Source organism: Vigna unguiculata, chromosome 9 (genome assembly GCF_037176805.1).
Source record: "Vigna unguiculata cultivar grain cowpea cultivar isolate G323 ecotype 2 chromosome 9, ASM3717680v1, whole genome shotgun sequence".
NCBI classification, from domain to species: domain Eukaryota; kingdom Viridiplantae; phylum Streptophyta; class Magnoliopsida; order Fabales; family Fabaceae; genus Vigna; species Vigna unguiculata.
The window spans coordinates 12,298,291-12,322,988 of NC_140800.1; the positions used below are offsets into that span (position 1 = coordinate 12,298,291).

The 24,698-nt window shown below is 32.9% G+C and overlaps 4 protein-coding genes across 5 annotated transcripts; 3 read left to right on the forward strand and 1 right to left on the reverse strand.

Annotated features, from left to right (window-relative positions):
• The first annotated feature begins 1,496 nt into the window (after window positions 1-1,496).
• Window positions 1,497-8,855, forward strand: LOC114163252 (kinetochore protein). Of its 2 annotated transcripts, none has more exons than XM_028047441.2 (8): window positions 1,497-1,762; window positions 1,866-1,931; window positions 2,016-2,162; window positions 3,237-3,350; window positions 3,426-3,515; window positions 3,603-3,725; window positions 3,889-3,988; window positions 4,580-4,718. In XM_028047441.2, the coding sequence occupies exons 1-7, from the start codon at window positions 1,639-1,641 to the stop codon at window positions 3,969-3,971; spliced, it is 747 nt and encodes a 248-aa protein (XP_027903242.1). In that variant the 5' UTR covers window positions 1,497-1,638; the 3' UTR covers window positions 3,972-3,988; window positions 4,580-4,718. The 2 variants fall into 2 exon arrangements, with proteins under 2 accessions (XP_027903242.1, XP_027903241.1); XM_028047440.2 differs by lacking the exon at window positions 3,889-3,988 and adding an exon at window positions 8,451-8,855 and having other exon boundaries at window positions 1,508-1,762; window positions 4,580-4,800.
• Window positions 8,856-8,881: 26 nt separating this feature from the next.
• On the reverse strand, window positions 8,882-12,168 carry LOC114163251 (short-chain dehydrogenase TIC 32 B, chloroplastic-like). The gene is made up of 8 exons (XM_028047437.2): window positions 11,973-12,168; window positions 10,920-11,151; window positions 10,722-10,801; window positions 9,914-10,067; window positions 9,743-9,821; window positions 9,539-9,626; window positions 9,411-9,457; window positions 8,882-9,265 (listed from the first exon to the last, which is right to left on the reverse strand). Exons 1-8 carry the CDS (start codon window positions 12,100-12,102, stop codon window positions 9,083-9,085), a joined length of 993 nt encoding a protein of 330 aa, XP_027903238.1. The 5' UTR covers window positions 12,103-12,168; the 3' UTR covers window positions 8,882-9,082.
• Window positions 12,169-18,730: 6,562 nt separating this feature from the next.
• Window positions 18,731-20,239, forward strand: LOC146883538 (uncharacterized). The gene is made up of 2 exons (XM_085666611.1): window positions 18,731-19,685; window positions 19,766-20,239. The coding sequence occupies exons 1-2, from the start codon at window positions 19,638-19,640 to the stop codon at window positions 20,237-20,239; spliced, it is 522 nt and encodes a 173-aa protein (XP_085522737.1). The 5' UTR covers window positions 18,731-19,637.
• Window positions 20,240-23,726: 3,487 nt separating this feature from the next.
• Window positions 23,727-24,476, forward strand: LOC114163454 (protein FAR1-RELATED SEQUENCE 5-like). Its single transcript, XM_028047764.1, has one exon. It carries the CDS (start codon window positions 23,727-23,729, stop codon window positions 24,474-24,476), a length of 750 nt encoding a protein of 249 aa, XP_027903565.1.
• Window positions 24,477-24,698: the final 222 nt, after the last annotated feature.

The window sequence follows — 24,698 nt, forward strand, 5'->3', positions numbered from 1 at the left end:
GTGAGATTTTAACTTAATTTATTGAGTCTAATTGATACCTTTTCACTTCTTCCTTAGTTCATATGGATTCAAAATAGTTCCTATAAGGCACCAATGCAACCAATTTCTCAATTTAAAGTCTTCTCATTCAATTTTATTATCAAACAACAATCCATCAAATCCCCAACACCACATATCAATACAAATATATCCCATGACTCACAATTTCTACATTACATCAACACTAACTCAACAACATATTGCAGCACCAAAACTATCAAACCAACATTACTACAAAACGAAGCAAATAAAATGAAAGTAAACTTACGAACAACCCTAAAACAACATATAATTTAAGTTCATCTTCAAATTAAGCAAAATCATTCATAACAAAATATCAAACAACTCAAATTCACAGCCACAACATGAAAAATTCACCATCAAATGATTTAAAACCATAACTAACTCGAATTTGACTTAATTTTTAGCTTCCTTCACCTTAGAAGACAACTCAACCACTCGAAAAAGTCTCAAACTGTACTCGAACTCACGAACCATCTACCTCAACTTAGAGACATTGGAAAGACGATTGGATCGAGCCAAAAGATCTATTGATTAGCAAATGGTGAAATACAAGACTTTAGATATTGAAGGAGGTTGAGATTTCAACTTACCCAAAAGGAGATTTTGTTTGGTTATACTTGAAAAGGTCTTTGCGACAATTGAGTTAACGTCCTTTGTTCAAGAGAAGAAAAGGATTTGGATGTGTTCACAAAGGGGAAGGAGATGAAGGTTTTTGGAGAAGAAGTTGTTTGAGAGAGAAAGGTTCTACGTTTTTAAAGCTGACAGGCTGTTTGGTTTTTTTTTTTTAAAACATTTTCATATTTTATAAGGGTTTTACGATAAAAGAGATGAGATATTAGAAAAAGATAACGTTTTTAGCTTAATTTTTCCATTAACACAAATATCGAGTGTAAAACATGCATGCCATCTGTGTATATAATCCAAAACAACCCTTATAAAAAATCAACTTCATTAAGGCAAACCACATAATGAAAAAATTGACCGAACAAAACATCGATGATGTTGTACTTCAAGAAACTACATTAAACTTGTGTAATGGTAAAAATTTGAGTAAATGACAAAAGATAAATAGAAGAGAGAAATGGAAATGAAAAACACTGAACCAATTACCAAAACAAAGAAAAGAAAGCGAAGATTGATTTTCTAGAGATGGATGCAATAGAATAAAAAAACATATAGAATATGATGATTCTTGAATAATAAATTTGTGAACGGGAAGTAAAGTTTGTACGTGAAAAAGGTAAGAATTTTTAAATTTGGAATACTAAATATGTAAGCCGAAATATTACATGTAGATAGATTTATACATTTATTATGTCATACATATTATAACTTTCATTTGGAAAACACAATCTGAGGTTGAAATTCGTAAAATCACTTTTTATAACTTTAATTTAAAACAAACATGCCCTTAGATAGTTGTGAAAATATGAAATCAGTTTTCTCCCGCTCCAAACAAAATCAAATTAATAGCAAAACAATCATTCACTCCTTCAAAGCTAAACACAAACGTTCCCTTCTCTCTCTGCAGCACTTTCCAAGGCAAAGTAAGCAAAACGCGAAGTGCGAACAAAGATGGCGTCAATTTGCGACACCGATATCCCGCTCCAACTGAAGAACATCGACGCTTTCGTCGCTTCTTACAGAAACTCTCTTCAATCAATCACTGCCACCGCAATCAAAACCGCGCGATCTCAATGTCACATTTTCTACTTTTGTAGTTCATTTAATAACAACTAATTTAGGGTTTACACTCTGTGGCCAGTTCTTAACCTTTCTCTCCCCTTTTCTTTCTTTTGCAGCTCAACTGACAGAGGTTAAAGCTAAACTGAGGGAGTCTGAGAAGGAATTGGTAAAGGCGCTGGCAGGTAGGCTTTTATATTTCTCTCTCTCTTTTTCTGTTAATTCGTTTTTTTTTCAGCTTTTTTTTTTGGGTTTTACTTTTCGTGCAGTTAAGACTCGGAGAGAGGCGAAGAGAATGGCTCTAAAGGATGCTATTGCTTCTGTGAAGGAACGAGTTGAAGTTATGAAGACAAGGATTCAGAGGCGGAGAACCAAGTGCGAAGAATGTGCCACTGTTGTATCGCAACACCGGCTTGGTAGTAATCACGTGTTTCGCTACAATTGCAGTTATTATCTATAGGTATTCTTGGTTGATCTTCTCCATAAGTTCTTCTTTGAGAGAAAATTAGAAAATGAAATTTACTTATTGACAAGTTGAAATTAATTTATGCATAAATTAAAAAAAAAAGCCTATGGGAGAGAGTTTCTATAAATAATTTCATGATTAAGTTATTTTTAACTTGTGGAGAAATCAATTTAATTTTTTTTTTCTCATATTTTACTCTCTTAGAAGGATTTTATGGAGAAACTCATCCAAAAACAGAACCTATATACATACACACACACACACACACACACACACACACACACACACATATATATATATATATATATATATATATATATATATATATATATATATATATATATATATATATATATATTGCTAGATATCCATTTCTGTAACGTTCATTAATTGCAAAACTAGTCTGATTAATCTCTAACTGAACTAGCCAAACGTTAACAACTCCTGAACTAGCCATCCATTTCTCCCCACTCTACCACGTTTGTTCTAAAAAAAAAAGAGCAAGTCATTGTTATGCTTGCCTTCTTACTTGTATAGATACTTTTATATGCACACAATATATAGGGTACGGAGTTGTCTGTAGTCGTGTTTTTTCTGAAGATTGAAATACTACAACTTAGTTCGGATAACTAGAATCTGTAAGTATTGCATTTACTCCAGGCTACAACAATTGGTGCAGTTCCAGCATTATCATAATTCATTGGATTTCTATACCTATTAGGGTCGACCTAGTGGTCAGGAACATTTGGATAATTTGCATAACTACTTATTGTACCAAAACATAAAATTAGTCATGTTGAGTTCCTTTCTTTATCAATTAATGAAAGCGGTTCCAGGAGGAGTGATTGATGTGGCATGAACATTTAATATGTATATTGTTTTTTGCACTTGTTTTTGTGAGGGCATATTTTTTATCTGTTTGTGCTTACTAAATTTGAATTTTTTCCTTTGAGAAATATTACTATATATGAACTATCCTAACCACCTCGCTCCTTTCCACTCTACTTTTTTGTTCCATAAAAAGTTTTGACAGCATCTGAACAGCAATCAAATGAAAGCAATGAACTTAAAGATGAAGCCCAGGAGGCCATATCTTGGTACAATAGGATCCTTGGTTTTCATGTTGAAGGAGGACATGGTAATTGAAGTTAATTCTTTTTGTCCCAGGGTTGTCCTTTACAAATTTGATATCCTCACAAGATCTCTTGTTTAGGGGTTAAATTCACTTTCAAGAATATTAATGAAAACAACCCAAATGAAGAGTTCTGTTTTACCATCCGTCATGAAGATGACATGTATACATGTGAGCATCACATATGGTTTGGTTTGTAATCTTTCAAAGTAGACTATTTTGCTTCATGAAATCTGAATTTAGTCTTTCATATTTCAGTGCTAAATTGTGAACCATCTCTCAAAGATATTGACAAGTTGATTCACGAATTAAACAAAACAAATGGGCTATTTAAATTTGTCAGAACAATGAGGAGAAAATTTCAAGAAGCAGTGACACAAGGTACAATTTAAACCCTTCCAATTGATTCCATTCATGGGATGGGGGGAACGGGTAGCTCTGGCCCTTTGTTCAGTCAGATTATTATTTGAAGCTGTGACTGCTGGAAATCAGTGCTAAATGACCTGGTTTTGGTCAAACTTGTAAACTATTTCCAATTCAACAGGTTCATCCAGGTTGAAATTGGCGATGTTGCAGAGTAGTCCCTGGCTCTTATTCATGGCTCTAAGTTGTGGCTATCACTACTAAGTCTAATGACACCTATGGTAGTGCCATAGTATGATAATTTTAAAAAAGCTAATTACTTTATCTTCAGCTTTTGAAATTTGTAAACTGCTTTTTTTTTTTTTTTTACAAAAACAAAAAACTTACTAGAAAAAATATTTACTTCTAAGTTAGTATCATGACCACATTTCTTGAATTTATATCGAATTGATTTAACATTTTGTTTTATACAATTCATTATAAGTTTAACATAAAATTCCAAATAAAATGATGTAATGAGTTTTTTCCATTATTTGGGACAATTAGTGTATTGAATGCTTAATATATGTACCATGGAATTATTTGAGCCCTTTTAGTAATTTTTTGAGTAACTTCCATATTTCCTCATCATTGGTTATTTTTCATGCATTCTATTTAATATATATATATATATATATATATATATATATATATATATATATATATATATATATATATATATATATATATATATATATATATATATATATATATATTAAAACCTGAACCTTGACTGAGCTTGTATCACTTATCTGGTTCTTTTTATCCTCTACTTTTGAAACATTTAAAGTGGGGCTTATGACTAATGTCAATTCTAAATTACAACGAATCAGGCAGTCTATCTATGACAACAAATGAACACCAAGAGTCCACCTTTATCTCTGCATCTGCTCCAGTTTTGTCGACATTAACCATTACAGAAGGATATGAACATCAAGGTGAACCCACCAAAGGTAATACGCATCTCCAGAAACAAGTCCATCAAAGAATGGTAAAATCAGCAATTCTATCCCCTGGATCTGCATCATCTGTTTGTCAATCTCCTCGTTTGAAGGTAAGGATCAAATTGGCCTTTTATTTGTTGAATTGGATTTCATGTTTCAGCACAAGGTGTAATATCACAATATCTGAGTGCTCCTTATGAGATATTTTTTTTTAGTTACTGTGTTGTCTATTATGCTTTAAACATGAATTATTATAGTGAAGTTCCTCCATCACTTGGTAGCATTTTTTTAATCTTCTTTATATGACTTAAGTTGGCTATGTAAGCTTAGAGAAAGATGTTTGGTTAGGCTTATTGCTTGACTTGGGCTTTTGTTTCCATTAAAGTGGGCTTGAATTGGGGTTCAAGGAGTGACAAACAATATAGACACCTGTAATATCTAACTTCATCTCCTTCTTGGAAAGTTGATTTGATGTTTGAAGTCTAGAACATGAATAGTTACATCATTAATGGAAACATTATAGTTTTAATTAGGTGTTGTGCTTTGATCTCACGAGATTATGCGAAGAATGATTTTTTTCCTATGACTTGTAACATTGTGCAAAGAGGCATTCTGATGAACGTGATTGCCTCTTGTTTTCTGTTCTGGTTTGACAGATATATGAAAAAAAAAACTGAGGGTATTTGCAAACCTCAAGAAACTGGATAACTCAGTACAATATGGCTGGTATTAAAATTTTGTTTGTTTGTTAATCTCTGAAAAATTGTAAAAAATGTTTTAATGTGATTTATTTAAAGACCGTTGAAAGTCCTACATCAACCAAAGATAAAGTCAATTTACATTGACTATGTGGGTGCAAATCTCACCTTATAAGCTGATTTTATAAAATTTGAATTAGGCTTAAAATCCACATTTTAACAATTGTATTTTCATTTGAACTTCTCTGAATGTAAAAAAAAGATGTTAGTGCATGACTATCCATATTTAGTAGGTGTTGTGTCAAATGCACAAGCTGTAAGGAGGTGTCAGCTCAAGTGTCCAAATATGAGACCTCATGTTTGATACTTGTTGGCTTGACGATGAGAACAAACTAGTATTGGAAAGATGTTTGATATTGTGTCACTTCAAACAAGAGAAGAATTTTCTCTTCATATGTTTGAACATGTATTTTGTTGCTAAAAGCACTAACGTGATTCTAATGACTTGGTTTGTGTTGTATTGGACAAGGAAAATTTTAACCCCTTTAGCTATGCTTTCCTACTCTAGGTCCTTGATCTGTAGTGACACCTATATGTATGTTCCTTTAAGTATTTGTTCCATATCTTTGATTCAATAAGCATTACAGGAATATGATTTGGAGGCAGATCACTTCTTGGAAAAGACTTTGTGAAAGCAGGGAAAAATATAAAAAAGAGTGTTGAATTGTGTTTTAAGAATTTTCAACGTCTTTTCCCAAGTATTGTCTAACAAACAATATTCAGACGATGATTTTACAATTTACTAGAAGATCGGTCTATGATGTTTTCTTGATGATGAAAAATATCAGACACAACTTTAGTTAACTTTTCTGATTTGCTATTTTAAAGAGATTTTCATTTTGTGCAATCTCCCTCCTTCTATGTTAGTATAAACAAAATAACATGCAATGTAAAGAGATTAAGAGAGAAAAAGATAAGCACAATATTTTATACCGGTCCGTTTGATTACATAGACTACATGTAGTTCTAAATCAACATATTGAGTTTCACTAAGCATTTCAAAGTACAATACGATTATTCTTTTGGGCTTGTAGCCACTTTTGGCTAACTCTTTGAGCATTGCTACAAGCCACTTCTTGCTTAATCAAGTATTATTTCCTAAGTCACTCTTGACTCAACCAAGGATTCTTCCATGACCACTACTGATTCGACATGAGTATTCTTTCAACTCCTAACCAAACCTAGCTAATCCCGTTCAATAATTTTTTCTAAAAACCACTTATTACAACCAAATATTCTTATATTCTTTCAACAAGCCACTTATAGCTTTACCAAGTATATTTTGCCAAATAGCCACTTTTGGCTAAGATATAGAGATAGTGTGGTTTGTAATCTCTGATTACACTTGTTAGATGAAGATGATCGATTGATAGAGGATCGTCTCGAATTTGGGAGTGGAAAATGTGTTTTGGACGAAAGGGGGTAAAAACCTTTGAATGAAAATCAACGAAGGGGAAGGTGGGTGACGTCGAATCGATGGAGATGCGGAACGGAAGGAAATCACGCCACTTGGAGGAGATTCCAAGATAAATGAGAAAGATCCACCACTTTGAAAATATGAAAATTTGAGTTTTTCTCTCAAGTCTCAAGGTTTTCCTTCGAACTACCGATCCTTATTTTTGAATTTTCGATTCAAAGTGGTGGTTCTTTTTCACCTATCTTGGAATCTCCTCCAAGTGACATGATTTCCTCCCGTTTTGCAATTCCCAAATTGACGTCCTCCATTTCCCTCATTTCGTTCTGTCCAATACGCATTTCCACTTCCAAATCCGAGATGATCCTTCATCATCGATTGCCGACTATATGAGAGATTGAGACACTCTTCTTTCTTGCTTGCTTGATTAGAACACTAGTAGTGTTCTTTCTAAGATTTTTAATGGCTCAAATATTAACAATGTTTTTGCACCGTGTGCAGTCTCTCTAACTTGAATATCTCTATATAATCTTTAGAAGAAAGTAGTCGTTGTGGGACAGTTTTTTGCCGTTGAGCAGCTTCAGCTCTTTTTAGCATCTTTCCCTTTCGTTTGATGGGTTTGATAGTGATGGATACGTTTAATGCTCTCGTGCAACAATAAATGCTCTTTATTCATTTTTTCAAAATCCCAGTAGTAGGGTGTGCTTATCTCTTTCTTGGGCAGTATGCATTTCCTTAAATCAACTTACGTTCCAACGTTGTACCGAGGTCACAGTCTTTTTAGAGTTGAGAAAACTTGGTTTAGGGATTTGGTGAAGAAAAACAGTTTTAACTCTTGCTTCAAGAGATCTTTTGAAGTGTCTTATCATTTGACCAACATATCTCTGTGAGACGAAGGTAGTAGACATTCCCTACAGTCATATATTTGTGTGTGATACAAGGTTAACTACTTCTATGCGTTTTTATTGTTTGAGAGCTTTCTCGCTTCAGCAGACCTAAACCAAGACTTGGTGTCTTATCATCTGTCAGACAAATCACTTGCTTCTTACATTATCTGTTGTTAGTTTGATTCATCGTCTATTATTAGACAAAGCATGATCATATTTTACACTTTGCTACGTTTAGTACTTAATCAAAATCATAAGGTGTTGAAGTTTTTCTTCTCTACTAGACTTGGTAAACTTTATGTTCATTGTCTCCTTAATATCATTCATTTTTTTTTTTTAATTTATGCTTTATGGAATCTTGATTTAAAGCATTCTGATTACCAAAAAAATAGAACATACATCAGAAGGAAAACACCGTAAGTAATTTAGATATTGGTAATGTTATATTGCATGACTGGACAAGTTGACCCGTTTACCAGTTTGTTTGAGATTTGGTCCATGCAATTCTCATTTACTGTGGACAGTTCTACAGATGCAGGACGATCACCATGATTAATATTTTTCCTGGAATAATTTAATCATATAAAACTTTGTGTGGCAGAGTTTCTGGATGGTGAAATCAAGTAAAATTGTTTGTGATTATTGCATATACATGGAATGTGTATGTAAGATCAGTTATGCTAACGTTTAATATATTACAGGCCAGGAAATGATGCAGTGAGGGGATGCTCATTACCTCACTTGATAAGACATGCTGATTCATGTAGGGATGTTATCAATGATCCTGATTGCTATCAAATTGACATTTAGAGTAAGACATACCTTGGTTCTGGAGTTTAAATCTTTTTCTACTAACAGATTGACATGTAAGTCAAGGCATACCCAGGTTCTGGATGTCCGAACCTGTATATAATAGACCAGAGGATCCGTACATTTTTCATGTATGGTCCATGTGATGTTTATGTGAGTATCTTAATTTGTTTTTCCGTTGTTGATATACTGCTATAGTTTAATATAACATCAGCCATTCTTTTGATGATATCTTGTTTGGCACTGGAAATATTGTATGGGATCTGGGAAATTGATCTGTATGATCCTTTTAGGTATTTTATCTTCCCTTGTATGTTCTAAATTTGCAGAGAAATTTATGTTTTATTGCTCCCTTATTTGTACAAATAATAAAAATGGAGCTACACAGGAAAGGCTACTAACAGTAGTGCCTCATGATTATGATGTTTTAGGGTGCCTTTAAAGATCAAATCTTGAGCTGTGCCTGCTGGTTAAGGTAAATGAATAACCTAATATACATGATGTCTTCAAAAAGAGAATTGCTTTAAATTGTTGCTTGACGTAGTCGTTTGTGAAGCAAGGCATGGGTGTTGTTCCATAGCTTTTGTGCTTCCATCTCGTCATTTGCTAGGCTCGAGCATTTACTCTCGTTACAATCTGCAAAGTATTTTCCACTTATCCCTTCTGTTTTTGAGCTCAGAGCAACATAACACGTAGTTGCTGCACCCTGCACACACGTATTGACATAATTATCATCCCTCGTAATGCCAAAATATTGCATTGCTAGTTTAACTACAATTCTACAAAGCACACTATCTGACTTCCACAATAAAGTAGCTTTGACTATGTATGCTTGTCCTTCATTTACACACCTGTGATGTTGTTTTGAGTAACTTTGATGCGATAAAAAACAGGGAATCTGCGTGGAAATGTTACCAATTCTTAGTAGTTTCAACGTTTGATAAAGTGTCTCTTAATAATTAATGAAACTTTTACCTACCCGTTAATAAGCCCTTGTGAGCTCTAATAATTCCTGTCTTCACAATGCCTGGATGTACTGCATTGATAGTTACTCTTGCATTCCTTGCCTGTAATTATATTCCAATTCTCATGAATAATGTAGTGGGCCAAACAAAAAGCATGATAATCACCATTCAAAGAGAGAACAAGTACTATAAAGTTTGGAGTTATTTGTCATTCCAACCTTGAGTTGCTTGGCTATTTCTTTGGCATGCAAAATATTTGCCAATTTTGACTCAGCATAAGCGCGTGTGCCATTATATCTACAATAGTTACAAGAGAGAAATGCAATAAGTATCTAAAATGTAAGGCAATCAGAACTGTTGTAATTTTGCAGAGAACAAGGTAGTTGTACTTTTTTCCACTCAGTATGTCGTTGAAACCAAAACCATCTTTCTTCACCCAGCTATGTATGACAGAAGAAACGTTTATTATTCTTCCTTCAATACCTGTCTTCTCTGCTGTCTCTATCATTTTCTCTAATAAAATTTCTGTTAACAAAAAATGACCTGGACAAAAAATATGAAACTTCAATAAATGTCGATGATAATTTTTGCCATTAAAAAATGAAACGGTAAATTTGAATCCGAAAAACAAAAGCTCAGCACTTTAGAAACGGGTCACACGGGCTTTGGACTTTGAGCCCATAAAGAAAAAACGTTTGCTCAGTGCTCAGTGTTTGTGGACCAAAATGAACCCTGAAAGTGCTTATAGCTTTGTCCATGTTATGGTCGTGGACCCTGAAAGAGCCTAAAATATGGACGATTGTGTATTATATGTTTTTGGTGGGGGACCTTAACCCAACCAAGCTACTACCTTTAGAAATGTGATGATGTAAACTTTTTTAGCTGGAAGTAAAAAGGAATATTATAGAAAAAAAAAATGAAAAGAATTGTCTCTGGTGCAGATCACAGTGACAACCACTTTCTTTAAGTTTAACCAAGTTTAAATTGCCTCTTTTTTGTTGTTAAAAACTAAAATAAAAGCAACCTCTACAGGTTTAAGATTGTGGATACTAATTACATAGTAACATGATATGCTAAAAATAAAGAGTGACAACAATTTATAGTTGTTTTGGAATGATTTATTTTTTCACCAAGGATTTAACAGTGATATCAATATTGATGTAAGCCCTAAGAAAAGGTCAAGAATCAGAAAAGTACCTAAGTAATTTGTAGCAAATGTGGTCTCAATTTTATCCTCAGAGAACTCCAAGTTTTGAGAAAATATCCCGGCATTGTTTCTGTAAAATTGTTTAAACCAGCTAAAATGTGAATGACTTCTCCTTGTTGTTTCACAATGATAACCATGATTACTATGAAATGAAAAGGTGGAACAACATGATGGTAGACAAAACTTACATGAGAATATTAAGGGGAAGTTCTAAAGCTAAGAACTCGGAACAAAATCTCTGTACAGAACCAAAAGAGCTAAGATCAATCTCCAACAGAACCACCTCAGCCTTTGGACTCTCCTTCTGAATGTTCTTTTTCACTTCCATGGCCTTCTTCAAGTCCCTTGCACCAATCACAACTCTCACTCCTCTCTTTGCTAACACTCTAGCTGTTTCAGCTCCAATACCAGAACTTGCCCCTTCAATGAGAAGTTCAAAATCAGTAACAACTTCGTTAGTTAAACTATAAAACACGTGCTTTAGTTAGCAAAAATATAATATTGATTATAAAGTACTTAGATTTTGTCATTGTTAGACGAGGGTGGGAGGGTATTTTTTTATTCATTTGAGTGGGAAAAAGGAGATATATATGATCATGATGATGAGTTTGTGGTGTACGTAGTGTAGACAAGTGATGAATATATGTCTGGATTTGATGAGAGAAGGGTGCACAAAAGAGACAAAAATCACACAACCTCATCTTTCTGCAGCTAAAAAGAACCAGACCATGCATATCTAAATTGGCACACACTCATGTCATGTGAGAGAATTTGCAGGCTTCAAACTTAATCTCTCATCACCTTTCCAATGCAGCAAAATCAATCACAAAAGAAAGCACCAGATATAGTTACTATCAAATTTGACATACTAAATTCTCAAATTTTTCTCTGACAAATCAAAAGGAAAATGAAAAACTGAGAATTAAGTACAGAAGAAATGCAAGTAAAATGGAAAAGTATAAGCAACACACACATGATTATTTAAGAATAACCAAACCCAAGTACCATATATAGCCATGCATTTATACTTATGAATCCCTCAGCTTTTAGAGAAACAGACTCTTTCAAATCAACAAAGTCCAACAAACACAAGGTAAGGAAAGAAAATACAAAAGGGTGTATATATATATATATATATATATATATAAATATCAGAGGAAGTTGAAGATGATAATTGAGGTTAATTTTCATGGTTATTTTTACCACCATGGTAGTCTCTGGAAGCTGTTTTTGAGACTTACCAGTGATGAGAGCTGTTAGAGATGAGGGAAGGAAGCAAGAAGAATCTTCAGTGACTTGTTCAGCGGTTGAGTTTGAGCCAAAACCACTAGGGCCTGCCATTCCTGCTAAGTATCTTAGAGTTCCCTTCATGTCTTTGTTTTAGAGTGTTGCAGAAACAAATAACACTTCAATCTCACACTGCCAACACATGCAGCTACTTTTATACATAGCTATATATATATATTTTGTAACAGATACGGTATGCCAAGGAGTAATCATTATTGATTTAAATCAGAAAATGTGTCAGGTGAAAAAATAGAAGATTTTATTTTGCTATTCTTTTATCATAAATTAACTTTATAAAACATATTTCAAATTCAAGTATATGTTAAGTAACTATACTAAACACGTCAACTGAATATTAAGGAGTTGTTTTCCATGATTTGGAGATCATTTTAGATTATAAACTTATGTCTGTAATTTTGCTTAAAAGATATATGTACGTATGATCTTTGAAAAAAATTAACAATAAATAAATGATTTGTTTATGATTTTATACTTCTCCTCTCGATTATTCCTTGGACCAACCTAGCTGATCTACCTAATAAGTTGTCTCTCAGAAGAATTGGAACCTATTGCGACAATATTTAGCGAAATCATTGGTTCAGACACAATGGTCCACAAACTACGTGATTAGAACCTACTAATAAAATGGTTTAACATATCCATTTTATTAATTCACCTTTGTTTTCAGTTCTTTTTTTCTTTGTAATAATAATAATTAATGTTTTGTCCTCATTTAGTGGCTTGCATTTTTCAAAAGTCTGCGGTCACTGATTGATGATATATTCTGGTAAAATCTCCCAGAGAGCATAATTATGCTTATGTACTAAGCATAAAGTGTTTCATAATACTTAATTAAGGTAACAACAAATGATTATGTGAAGATTAGCACTAAGTAAGACTAAGTGGTCTTGTCACTTTTTTTTTTTTTTTTTTGTGTGGTAATCGATTCCTTTTTAAAATATCATCTTATCACCTTTGTCATCTTTCCATAGAAGTGAAGTTGAGTTTATGGCCTTATCCCTTTGTCATCTTTCCATGCATTTGAAGCTATAAGGTCTTCTTTTTTTGGAGAGAGCAAAATCTCTCTCATTAGTTGAACAAGAAGTGTATGGAGAAATAAAGCTTTTGAGTGCAAAAGTTGAAATTGTCTTAGATTTGGGGACAAAGTAACAAGTCTCAAACGCAATTCCACAAAAAGTGGATCACTTATTCTACCACTCTTTAAACCTTAGATGGACCCCTTGATTTGTTCAAGACCTGAAAGGAATTAAACTTAGTGAGAAAGACCCACCCAAACAATACCTCATCACAGTGAGAAAAACCTAGATAAATGTTCTTCATAATTGTTGCTGCTACTGTTAAGATAATTGCTGTAAAAGACATGTTTGTTTCAGCTTTGTGGTCCAAAAATATACTCACTCCGAAAAGAAAAAAAAAAACACAAGAAAGATTGAAACAAAGTTTGAAAAGAAAAACTAAAAATTTTCCAAAAGGGGTGGAAGTTATAAGGTTTTAAACCCACTAATAAATGTGGTTGAGGCATCATATCAGTACCAGAAAATGGGTTGTTACCTCAGTGACAGAGATTAGAGTCAGCAGCTGTGTGAAGAAATAGCTTAAAAGATGTTTTTTAACATGAGTGAATGGGCAAGGATAATAAAGAGACTGCTATACTACTCCTCCCTAATTAAGATACGTGATCTGCTTTGCCTAACTTCTTGTTGAAAGGGGTTTTGACGTTTTCATTCTTTAACAAAAAGTAGTGTCAGATTCAACAAACTTAAAATGCAATTTCACTGTCACATCCACTCACACATCTTTTCCAAAATAGTGGGCTACAATACTTATTTCAAAATTTCACCAAGGAACACTCATTTCAAGTTTTAATAATGTATGCTACTGTTATACACAAATTCTCCTTTCTCTTTAATTATAACTTCTTTCAGGTTATTATAATTTTAACTAATTACATACAATTCATGTTTTTTTAATTGAAAAACATTAAGCAGTAGTTTAAAATTGATTCAATTTTACAATTTCTTTTATCTGTTTTACATATTCATTGATCTCATTTTTATTTACTATTCAATCTTTAATACATATCTTTCACGTCTAAATATATACATATTAAACGTGAAACTAGAGATGAATGAATGATCTAAAAATAATGATATAACAAATTTAATAAACAATAAATCTCGTTATGATAAATTTTGAATGATTCTAACAAATAGACTTTAAAACCTAACTCAAGTTTAAAAAATAACTTATAAAATGAAGTTTGTATCCATTGTAAATTTGTTTGATGTAGAGTCATTACTAAAAAAAAGTATATTTTTTGTCAATTTTGTTTTGAAATATTTTGAAAAAAATATTTATAAATTTTGTTATGAAAAATAATTTGTAAGAAATTATTACCAACTTCTTTTGTTTTTTTTTTTTAAAATATTTTGTAAAAATCATTTTTCTACAAATTTTTTCTCATAATATTATTTTAACATATTTGCAATAAAAATCTTATGAAATATATAAAATTCTAGTGATAACTTTTATTGTCTTTGTTTCAAAACTACTTCAAAATTGTACTAAAATCCTTAAGTTTCTTTAGCTGCCATTAAGCCACAGTTATGTGTTGAATGTGAAAACTGTGCCCTTTTGTTTTGGTGATGATGCATGCATGCACACTGATATATATATATATATATGCAGACACGTGTGCATATAGAAAACGAAATGATAGCATATGTATAGCTAGCATGCAATGTAAGTTTTGATAATTAGAATTTGCAGAGAGATGAGAAAAGGGTTAATGAAATTTGCAGAGCAGAGATGAGAGAGAGAGAGAGAGACAGAAAGGAGTTGCAGACAAGTAAACATGCTTTTGGTGCGTGCATTCACATCTCTTTTGTCAAAATTTGTGTGTGTTGTGAGAAATGATGAATGGTGTTGGAGAGTTGAGGCATTGAGGTTGACCCTTCAACAAGGGAGTGGTGAATTAGGGTCCCATTGTGTTTCCCAACTCACCAACACCATCTCATCAATCTCTCACAACACTCTTCTTCTTTCACATGTGCCATCTTCTCTCCATTCTTCTTCTTCATATGCATCATCATCATCATGCCAAGTCCCCAAAGAAAAAGTCTTTGTGTTTTTCGTTAAAGTTTCAAACTTTGTGTCTCTCTGTGTCTTCATCATATGGCAATGCCATGATCATATACTACATGCATATCCGGAACTAGATCATTCACCATCATTCAAAACCTAATTCAAGTGGACCTATAACAATCAAACATATTATTCATGTAAATTGAATTTCACAATTAATAACAATCTTGACTTTTATTATTAATTAATATCAAGACTTTTATTAGTGGATAATAATGTGTAAATAGCACTGTCTAGTAGGATCTAGAGTTCACATTTTTCACTCAACACATTTTACTTCTTTAAAAAAATAAAAATAAACATTTGATCTCACCCTTGTCCCCTCGAAGCTAATGAGGTGATAATCATGACTTCTAGTTCTGATTTGGCCATGTAAATTTCAACAAGTAAAGGTTGAATTTTATATAACCAAAAAAATGAAAAAAAAATTGAAATATAAATTAAACCATTATCTTGTGGAATGATCTCCTTGTTAGCGTATTACAATGCATATTATATATAGTAGGGACGTTAATCATATAGATTGATTAATTGATTATGTCTTGTGTGTAAGTGGAAAATATTAAAGTAATCCAATTTTTCATGTAAAAAAAGTACAAAAATGTTTAAAGTTTTTAAATATTTAAAAGCCACTTTAAACCTTGATTAACTCAGGTTAATCAATTGGGTAGAACTATATATTAACTTCAAGAAAAAAAAATATTTCTTGACTTTTTTCTTTTTTTAATTTTATTTTACAAAACTTGAATGTGAGATTTAAAACACACACAAATTAAAAGTAGTATCTTCATTAATAATATTTTAATGACTACGTATGTGAAAAATAAATAAATGAGAGTCGGAGTCGGTGTTCTGAAGGTTCAAATTATTGCCACTGAATTCAGTCAAGAAGTTTAATGGTAAAAAGAACGAGATTCATTAACTCGTTATTTAGTTCGAATTAGTGAAATGATAAAATTCATAAAAATTATTTAACAGGCTTTGAAAGGACTTTCCGACCCATATATGATAATTTAGAAATCATCTGCTTTGATGTTAGAATCGTATAATAAAAAATAAATTAATAATTTTAATTAGTAAAATGATAAATTCATTTTATAATTCAGTTCCTATATATGTCTTTGATTTGACAAACTGAGGCTTAATCTCAAAGCAATATTAAAACCTTGTTGGTAGATTTGCAACATAATTAGCTTGGAAATTGATTCACAACCACGCAACTTTCTCATTAGTTGAAACCCAGAATTGTCAAAATGTTAATGAATTCCCATGCAGGACGCAGAAGAACACCGGTAATGTCTCACTGTCTAATATTTTTTCCACTTAATTTATGACTTTTCAAATTATACGTTTATTTTTTTCAAAAGTATATACACTGATTGCTTAAAAAAAAGTGCTTGTTATTTATTGAATAATTGCTTGTAGTAATTTTGTTAATCAATCTACTCAACTTTCAAACACGTTATCAATTATAAATGTTCGATTTTATGTTTTTAATGATAACCTGTTAACTTATATTATTTACTTATATATATGATCTAGGAAAATAAAATAAAACTGATACGATAATCAGTCATTAGCATCAATCTTTAGTAACTTTTGTTTTGTATATATTCTTCTCCTTGTAAATCAATCATAATAATATAGTTTTAGTTTTAGTTTTTTTCATGTATATGCTCTTCTCCTCTCTTTTCTCTTCTCTCTTTTGTTTTTTATTTTCTTCATAAATCACACTTTTACTTTGATTTGATATCAAAACTCTTCTTAAAAATAACTCTTTTACACACGGTTTATCTTTTTATTCTTTCATTTGCTATCTTCTTTGGTTTTCATTTGATATCAAAGCTCTTCTTAAAAATAGTTTTTTTTTCACACGTTTTATGTTGTTATTCTTTCATTTTACTTGTTCGTTTTTGCTATCTTCTTTCCCTCACATAGTAGAAGAATTTCAAAAAGGAAAATGATAAACTGACTCATATTTTGATCCCTTTTTTGACTCCATGAGGTGGCATGCATAAGTGGCTTTTATTTTTTAAATTAAAATTAAGTTTATAAAACCATTTTAGATGCAGACGTGGCTTTTATTTATTTTTTATTAAAACTTCTTTTGTAGAAAGACGTTAGGAACAGTCGGTGTGGGCGTGAAAATTGAAAGGGTGAGAAATAGGTTTTCTTTGCACAAAGCCAACAAAAACGAAGAAAGGGGAAAGAAAGAAAGAAAGGGAAAAGGAAAAAAGGAGAAAGGAAGAAAGGAGAAAAAGGGAGAAGACGTGTGTTGTAGTGAAATCAAAGAAGAATAAGGGAGAAGACGAACCTCGCGGAGTTAGGGTTTTTGGTGTTTTCCATTGTTCGATTCAGCGTCGTGGTTGGTAGGTCTGGTTTTTTTTTTTGTTGTTTCTGTAATACGCCAACAGTTTTATGGTTTTTTTTTTTGAAATCGCCATTGTGGGTTTTTTGGTTAAGGAACTGAGATTTTGTTTTGTTTTTTGTGGCATAGTCGACTAAGTCATTCTTTAAAGGCAAAATTAACATCTATCTTGTACAGGTGAATTACCACAACACTGTAATCGAAGAAGAAAAAGGGAAAAGACAAACCTTGCGAAGTTAGGGTTTTTAGTGTTTTCCATTGTTCGATTCAGCCGGTGGTTGGTAAGTTTGGGTTATTTTTTCGTTTCTTTGATTTTGGTGCTTTGATAGGTGCATGAATACTAGTTTTCTGAATAGGTTGATTAAAACTGTCTTATTTTTTTGGTGATGACCTGTGTGCACATAAGTGATGACTTGTGCTTCATTTTTTGCAATAATGTGGTATGACTTAATTTTTTGAACTCTCATACTATAACAGTAAATACGTGTTTTTTGGGTGATTCACTTTGGATAATCTGTATTGATTTGTAATTATTTCCTTCATGTGGTTCCATCCACAAGCGGATTAAACATGTCTGATTTGTTGGTGATGACTTGTGTGCACACAAGTGATGACCTGTGCTGCATTTTTTGCAATCAAGTGGTATCACTCAATTTTTTGAACTTCCATATTATAGCAGTCAATAATTGTTTATGGGGTGATTCACTTTGGATAATCTAAGTTGATTTGTAATTATCTCTTTGATGTGGTTTCATAGCCAAGTTGATTACACTTGTATGATTTATTGGTGATGACCTGTTTGCTCACAAGTGATGACCTGTGTTGAATTGTTTGAAAGCATGTGGTATGACTCAATTTTTTGATCTTTCATGTAACACCAGTCAATAGTTGATTATGGGGTGATTAAGTATGAGTAATATGTGTTGATTTGTAGTTATTTCTTTCATGTGGTTTCATACCCAAGTGGGTTAAACATGTCTGATTTGTTGGTGATGACTTGTGTGCACACAAGTGATGACCTTTGCTGCATTAAGTGATTATGTGATAAGTGTTTTGTGCACGAGTGATAGTTGTTCAAAGTGAGAAGAATTATGTTGAAGTAAGTCTAAGTGCTGACATTGTGCTTACCTGGGTTATGTATTCAGGTGATAAATATGAGTGCAGTTAGTGGGGGAAGTGATTTCAGTGTTGACCACAAGGTATGATATATTTTGGAATTCAATTTATTTTGAAATTTGTTATGATAAAAATGACATAACTGTATTTTTTTTATTGTTCCAGATTTGTTTTAGGCATTCATGCCAGACAAAATTGATTGGTAGTTTGAATAAGTTAACAGAGGAACAAAAGTCATTTATTCGAGGAACACCATTTGGATGGATGGTTGAGTTGAAAGAGTCTGTGAAAATATCTTGGAATCTTTTGAGTTCGTTAATTAGTAGGTGGGTGGAAAGGTTGGGGGGGTTTCACATGAGTACATAAGTTGTTGGATTTACCTATTTAGATTTATGTCTTGGTCTAGGTTTGAGGGTGGTTGGTGAAAACATTGATTTAAACCAAGAAGGGTTAAATAGTGATTCAAAGAATTTATTTGGAGCTGCCAAAGTTGTTCATATCGAAATGGTATATGATTACATTTTCAAACATATTAAAGAGCTTTGTTTAGAGGATTTTGGTAAGCTTTACGTTTTGTTAGCAATTTCTGAGTTTTTGTTGCCCAATTGTAGTGGAACCATTTTTTCTATTTTGTTCAACATTGTTGATGACCTTGGTAGTATTAGGAAATTTAATTGGGGTCGAGTAGTGTATGAGTATTTGGTTGGCAGTATTTGTGAAGCTAAATTATTCTTGAAGGAGAAACAAAGTACCAAACACTTCCATGTAGCTGGATGTGTTTATTTGTTACAGGTAGTGTATGTTAAATTAATTTCAAACTCGTTTGATGACTTTAAAATATTTGGTTATGAGTTTTGACTAATTTTGATTACAATTGTGGCAGTTATGGTCTTTTGACCATTTTTTGATTCTGAATTTAAAGGATTGTTAGCGCACGACCAAGTTTCCTAGAATCTTTCATTGGATAAAAATGAAAGCAGGGGACAATCTAATTAAAAGGAGTTTGACAAATAACATTGTAAGTTGGATTTTTTTTGGTACGTTTTTTTTTGAAATGTGTCATCTATACTTATTGATGGTTGTTGTGAATTGTTGCAGGTTGTTGCTGCCTCTGCAGAAGAGCTAACCAATTCCTTCGTTAAAGAAGGTTTTGAGGTATATGGACGTCGAAATAAGGGTAGTAAAATAGTTGACGTAATTAAAGCTGTTGAACATCAAGAAAGTGTGCTAGGGGAATTGGAAAAAGAACTTTTAGGCTTGAATGCAATGATGATTGAGAGGAAGAACCAACGCCAGCAGCACGAGGGCAAACTAAAGTTTTCTGAGTTGGGTGAACCAAGTGTTGGTGATTTGCATACACCTAATTCCAACCACCTCAAGGGCTTTATTGAATTTGGCGATTCTGGTGAGAGGGGTCATGTCGAAGAAGTACATTTTCCAAATCAGGAAGCACAAGAATCCGAACAGAGCAACATGTATGTGCGACGAAGGGATGGTCCTCAGATACATGTCAAGAGTTTTGCAATAAGAACTCCTTTTGCAACATATAGTAGGAGGAAGCGCCATAAGTAGTTGATTTAGAAAATTTATGTTTGTTGTAGTTAGGATTTATATTGCTAACTTTGGTATTTTTTATGTTTAGACTTTGTGGAAGTGATTTATGACAATTTTTTTTGTTTGGCTTACTGATTGATTTATGAAATTCTGAGTGGTTTATGTGAAGATATAACTGAATGTTGTTCATCCTAATTTTTTGAGTGCAAATAAAGTTTATAGCAGGTAAACAGTTAATATGTATGTGGTCAGAAATTTAGTAATATTGGTTACCACACAGATCACAAATAAGTAATTATGTACAAGATGTTGTTCATAGGTCAACACTTAATATATGATTGATCTACATTTAAAAATCTGAGAGTTATCGTGTCTTTCATGTTTTACCAATTATAACACACCTGGTTAATATATAATATGTGATGTAGGACTTCTGAACCAAATACTGAAACATTATTAGATATCCCACGCGAAGTTTGTTGATGTTCAATATGTTTCATATACGCAATTAAGGTGTTATATTTCATTAAATATGGACTACTTATTGACACCTTTACCTAAATACCTTAGATTATGAGTGTGTACAAAATGTGATGCGTAGATCAACACTTAATAGTGAAATGGTCACTATTTAAAATTATCAGAGTTATGATGTTTTTTCTCTTTTATCAATTATCACACATCTAGTTTGGTAAGATTTTTATTTGTAGAATATAAGTTAGCAGAGACCACGAATTTGGAAGGTGTGAAAAATGTTTAGTGTAGGTCAACACTTAATACTTGATTGATAAACATTTATTATTGTAAGTGTTGGCATGTATGTTATGTTCCACTTGTAACACAATTTTCCCACAGCTTCATCATGGGCAATATCCTACATTATATTTTATTCAATTTATGTGATTGACTGTAAGTGAGGTTCATACTAAAACCCTTTTCATACATTAAAATTTTTGAGGGTGTGCAAAATCTGTATCGGTGGTCAACAGTTAATAGTACATAGATAACCATATAATATTTCTTGAGTTGAAATCAATGCCCTGTAGGAGGTGTGGACTAAGATCATCATTGTTTGTTGTTGAAGTGACAGTGAATTACATGGATACCAAAGTGCATAAAATAAGTTTAATATCATACATGTAGTAGATCCTTCCAAACACGTAGTGTCATGAAAATTAAAATTAACAACAGAAACACAAAAGTTAAAAATAAATAGCATAAAAATTAAAGACATTAAACAGTCATGAGTTACGTTAGTGATATATTATCCAGAACAGAAGTTTGAACTTTGGAGCTCTCTCCAACCTCAAAACATGGAATATTGTTGGATGGAGGAACCATCCTCTATAGTATATCCTCCACATTAGCAGTGTCAGTATGCTGCACGTTGGGCTGCAAATTGGGTTCCATATTTGTGTTGTCATTTGCGTTCGGATTGAAATTTATACTGGTCTGGACATTGGCTTCCACATTTTGTTTGACAACATAGTTAAGTCGTACCACAGGCATACAAGTTTTAACTTCTTCTTCAGTTGGATGACTTATGTCATACTTGAAAACCTATTAATGTCATAAATTATTATATTGTGTGTCTTGAAGGCATGCTATGAAATAAAGAAAACATATATTTGTTTCAAGATTAGTTATTTGCCTTAACAATGTTCCTAAGTGTGATGTTGAGGTACCCAAAAGGTCTGAATATAACAACCTATTCAATCAAAATTCATAAAGTTTTATGAGTAATTGTAGATGAAGAGAAAAAACAATAAAGAGACATAATTTCATAGTTTAATTACTTCTTTCAACAATAATACAGAGCCAACACCAATGTCACTACCAAACTCACGATCCGATAGAACTTTATTGTGTAGGCTTCCCTTGGCTGTATCAGTTGGGTCTTGACATAGTCATTTTTCACATAAGCGATAAGTAAATAATGAACTGCACCAAAATCACTAAATAAAAAATAACCTTAATATTGATGAGCATGTCCCCAAGGCCGTTTGGTTTGCACTCTTTGACAACACAAGCCACTAAAGGCAATCTATTCATTGATTTTCTCTTTGATAGTGGAGTTATATTTTTAATGTCTCCGTCGTCAACTAAACCTGGAAATTAAGTGATTTTAATTAATTAAAATTCTATCATAAAAACTTCAATAGTAGTGGTTTTACAGTAAGGAAAAAAAATGCTAACCATGGTGTTTGATGAACTTTTCTGCCCATGTCCATCCATTGGTATAGAAATCTCGTGCATGACTGGCAACAACCATGTTGTTCAAAAACTCTTGTGTATTATGTGTTTCATTTAACTCTTTGTTAAGCAAAATAGCCTAGGCATGTCCAGCAAGGCTAGGAATGAAAGTGGTGTTGGTGTTGCACTGTTCCAAAAATTCTTTCAAAACAGAATCATCAATAGCAAGAGCCTCCCAATGATCCATTTTGTTAACCAACAGTGGTTTCAACTTTTGCACTTAATACCTAAAACGAAAGACAAAAAAAAAATGGTGAGGCAATGATATTTTAACGTAGATAATGACCAAGGTGGTGTGCGATAATTGAAGAATGCCCCTACATATGTGTAGTTCAAGTAGAAGGATTGGTAACATCAGGAAACTTTTATAGACTATAAAACATAACCCCAAATGACCAATATGCCCTTCAATTGCTTTTTGAACACGGTAAATTTAAAGCTTTCTCATTTTGCTTTCTTTGAAAGAGTGTGCCCTGTTACATTGCTTCTCACCCATCACACAGAGAGATCATTAAATGGCTTTTACTTCGTCCAACCTCCTTCTTCAAAATAAATTTGCTTTGAATACAGGAGAAACCAACCATAGCAAAACACAATAAATGTTGAACCTAACATTTCGCACCTGCACAAAGAAGTTGCGTATAAACCCGTCCAACGAGTCGAGGTAAGTACTGTTGTGGTAGACGTTGTTTGAAGGTGAATACATAACTAGAAAACCTAAAACCTAATATATTTTTTTTCGTTGTTAAAAAATGAATGTTTTTAATACTTTCTATAGTAAGGTCATGTGGTATGGTTTTCAAAGGAAACTTACTAAAATGACCATAAAATGTAACTTTGTCCTACTATATACGTTGCGACATTAGAAATGAGATGAGTATGTGTTAAATGTTTTCCAACCTAAGGGAGTTGTATGGATTACTCGTAGATGGATTACTTACAAGAAAACAACGCAATAGGTTTGGTGGACATCAATTTATTAGAAGAAGATTAGGATAGTGGAACTATCTTGGACGAGGAAGGCATTCATAAGGAAGACAACGAAAAGCACTATGAGGATGTCGTTTCTCACTGTGTTGAAATATATTTTGATAGTGTTGACGACGTCAAGAAATTTTACAAAGAATACACTATTAGAAGTGGTTTCGGGACAAGAATCAGAACTTCAAGAAAAGACGATGACAATCAATTATGTTACTTCAAATTAGTGTGTTCGCGGGAGGGAAAGTGTGTGTCCTCCATACCACCTGAAATGAAGACACTACCCACACAAAGAAAACAATGTCCTGCGCGCATTACTGTGGTTAGAAGAGAAGATAAATGGATGATTAGCAGTGTGGTCCATGAACACAATCATGACGTAAGTCCTTCCAAGTCAAGACTAATTCGTGGGAATAGGAAGTTGAATATGCAAGCCAAAAGAACCCTTGACATAAAAGACGAAACGGGTGTGCGTATTCACAAGAGCTTTCGTTCTTTGGTGTGTGATGCAGGGGGGTTTGAGAACTTACATTTTGTCGAAAGAGACACAAGAAACTATATTGGTCAACAACGACGCCCTTTAGGGAAGGAAGGTGACATACAAGCTTTATTAAACCACTTTTCCAGTATGAGGGAGTTGAACAAAGACTTCTTTTTTGAAATTGATGTTGATGCAGATAATCGCATTATCAATATATTTTGGGCAGATGGAAGGAGTCGGGCTGCATGTGCAAATTTTGGTGACATTGTGTCCTTCGACACCACATACTTAACTAATAAGTATGATATGCCTTTTGCACCATTTGTAGGTGTTAAGCACCATGGTCAATCAATCTTATTAGGGTGTGGGCATCTATGTGCTGAAGACACTTGTACATTTGTGTGGCTATTTCAAAGTTGGTTGCGATGCAGGGAAAATAAAGCCCCACAAGGAATTGTCACTGATCAATGCAAGGCCATGCAAAATGCCATTGAAATTATCTTCCCCAACCCTCTTCTTCATAAACATCATTTCCTTTAGCTGCACAGGAGTCAGGTTCAGGAGCATCAAAGAATTCATTACGCATCTTCTTTATTTGTTCTTTCATGTCCAGAATTATCCTTTAATGTTTTTTAAATTTTTCTTCCAAATCCACTTGCTCTTTGGAATGACAAACACCCTCAATGCCATCATTTTTAACACTGTATTGGTCCTCAATATGAACTACATTTTGAACTATTGGGTTGTTCTTCTCCTCTACAC

Coding starts and splice junctions, on each gene's coding strand:
- LOC114163252 (XM_028047440.2), top strand. CDS start 1,639: ATGGCGTCAATTTGCGACACCGATATCCCGCTCCAACTGAAGAACATC. Junction 3,516..3,602: donor TGAAGATGACATGTATACAT/GTGAGCATCACA, acceptor TTCATATTTCAG/TGCTAAATTGTGAACCATCT. Junction 3,726..4,579: donor TCAAGAAGCAGTGACACAAG/GTACAATTTAAA, acceptor ACAACGAATCAG/GCAGTCTATCTATGACAACA.
- LOC114163251 (XM_028047437.2), bottom strand. CDS start 12,102: ATGAAGGGAACTCTAAGATACTTAGCAGGAATGGCAGGCCCTAGTGGT. Junction 10,068..10,721: donor ATTTGCTACAAATTACTTAG/GTACTTTTCTGA, acceptor TTTTTTGTCCAG/GTCATTTTTTGTTAACAGAA. Junction 9,266..9,410: donor TACTCAAAACAACATCACAG/GTGTGTAAATGA, acceptor ACGTGTGTGCAG/GGTGCAGCAACTACGTGTTA.
- LOC146883538 (XM_085666611.1), top strand. CDS start 19,638: ATGAAAGCAGGGGACAATCTAATTAAAAGGAGTTTGACAAATAACATT. Junction 19,686..19,765: donor GGAGTTTGACAAATAACATT/GTAAGTTGGATT, acceptor GAATTGTTGCAG/GTTGTTGCTGCCTCTGCAGA.
- LOC114163454 (XM_028047764.1), top strand. CDS start 23,727: ATGAAGACACTACCCACACAAAGAAAACAATGTCCTGCGCGCATTACT.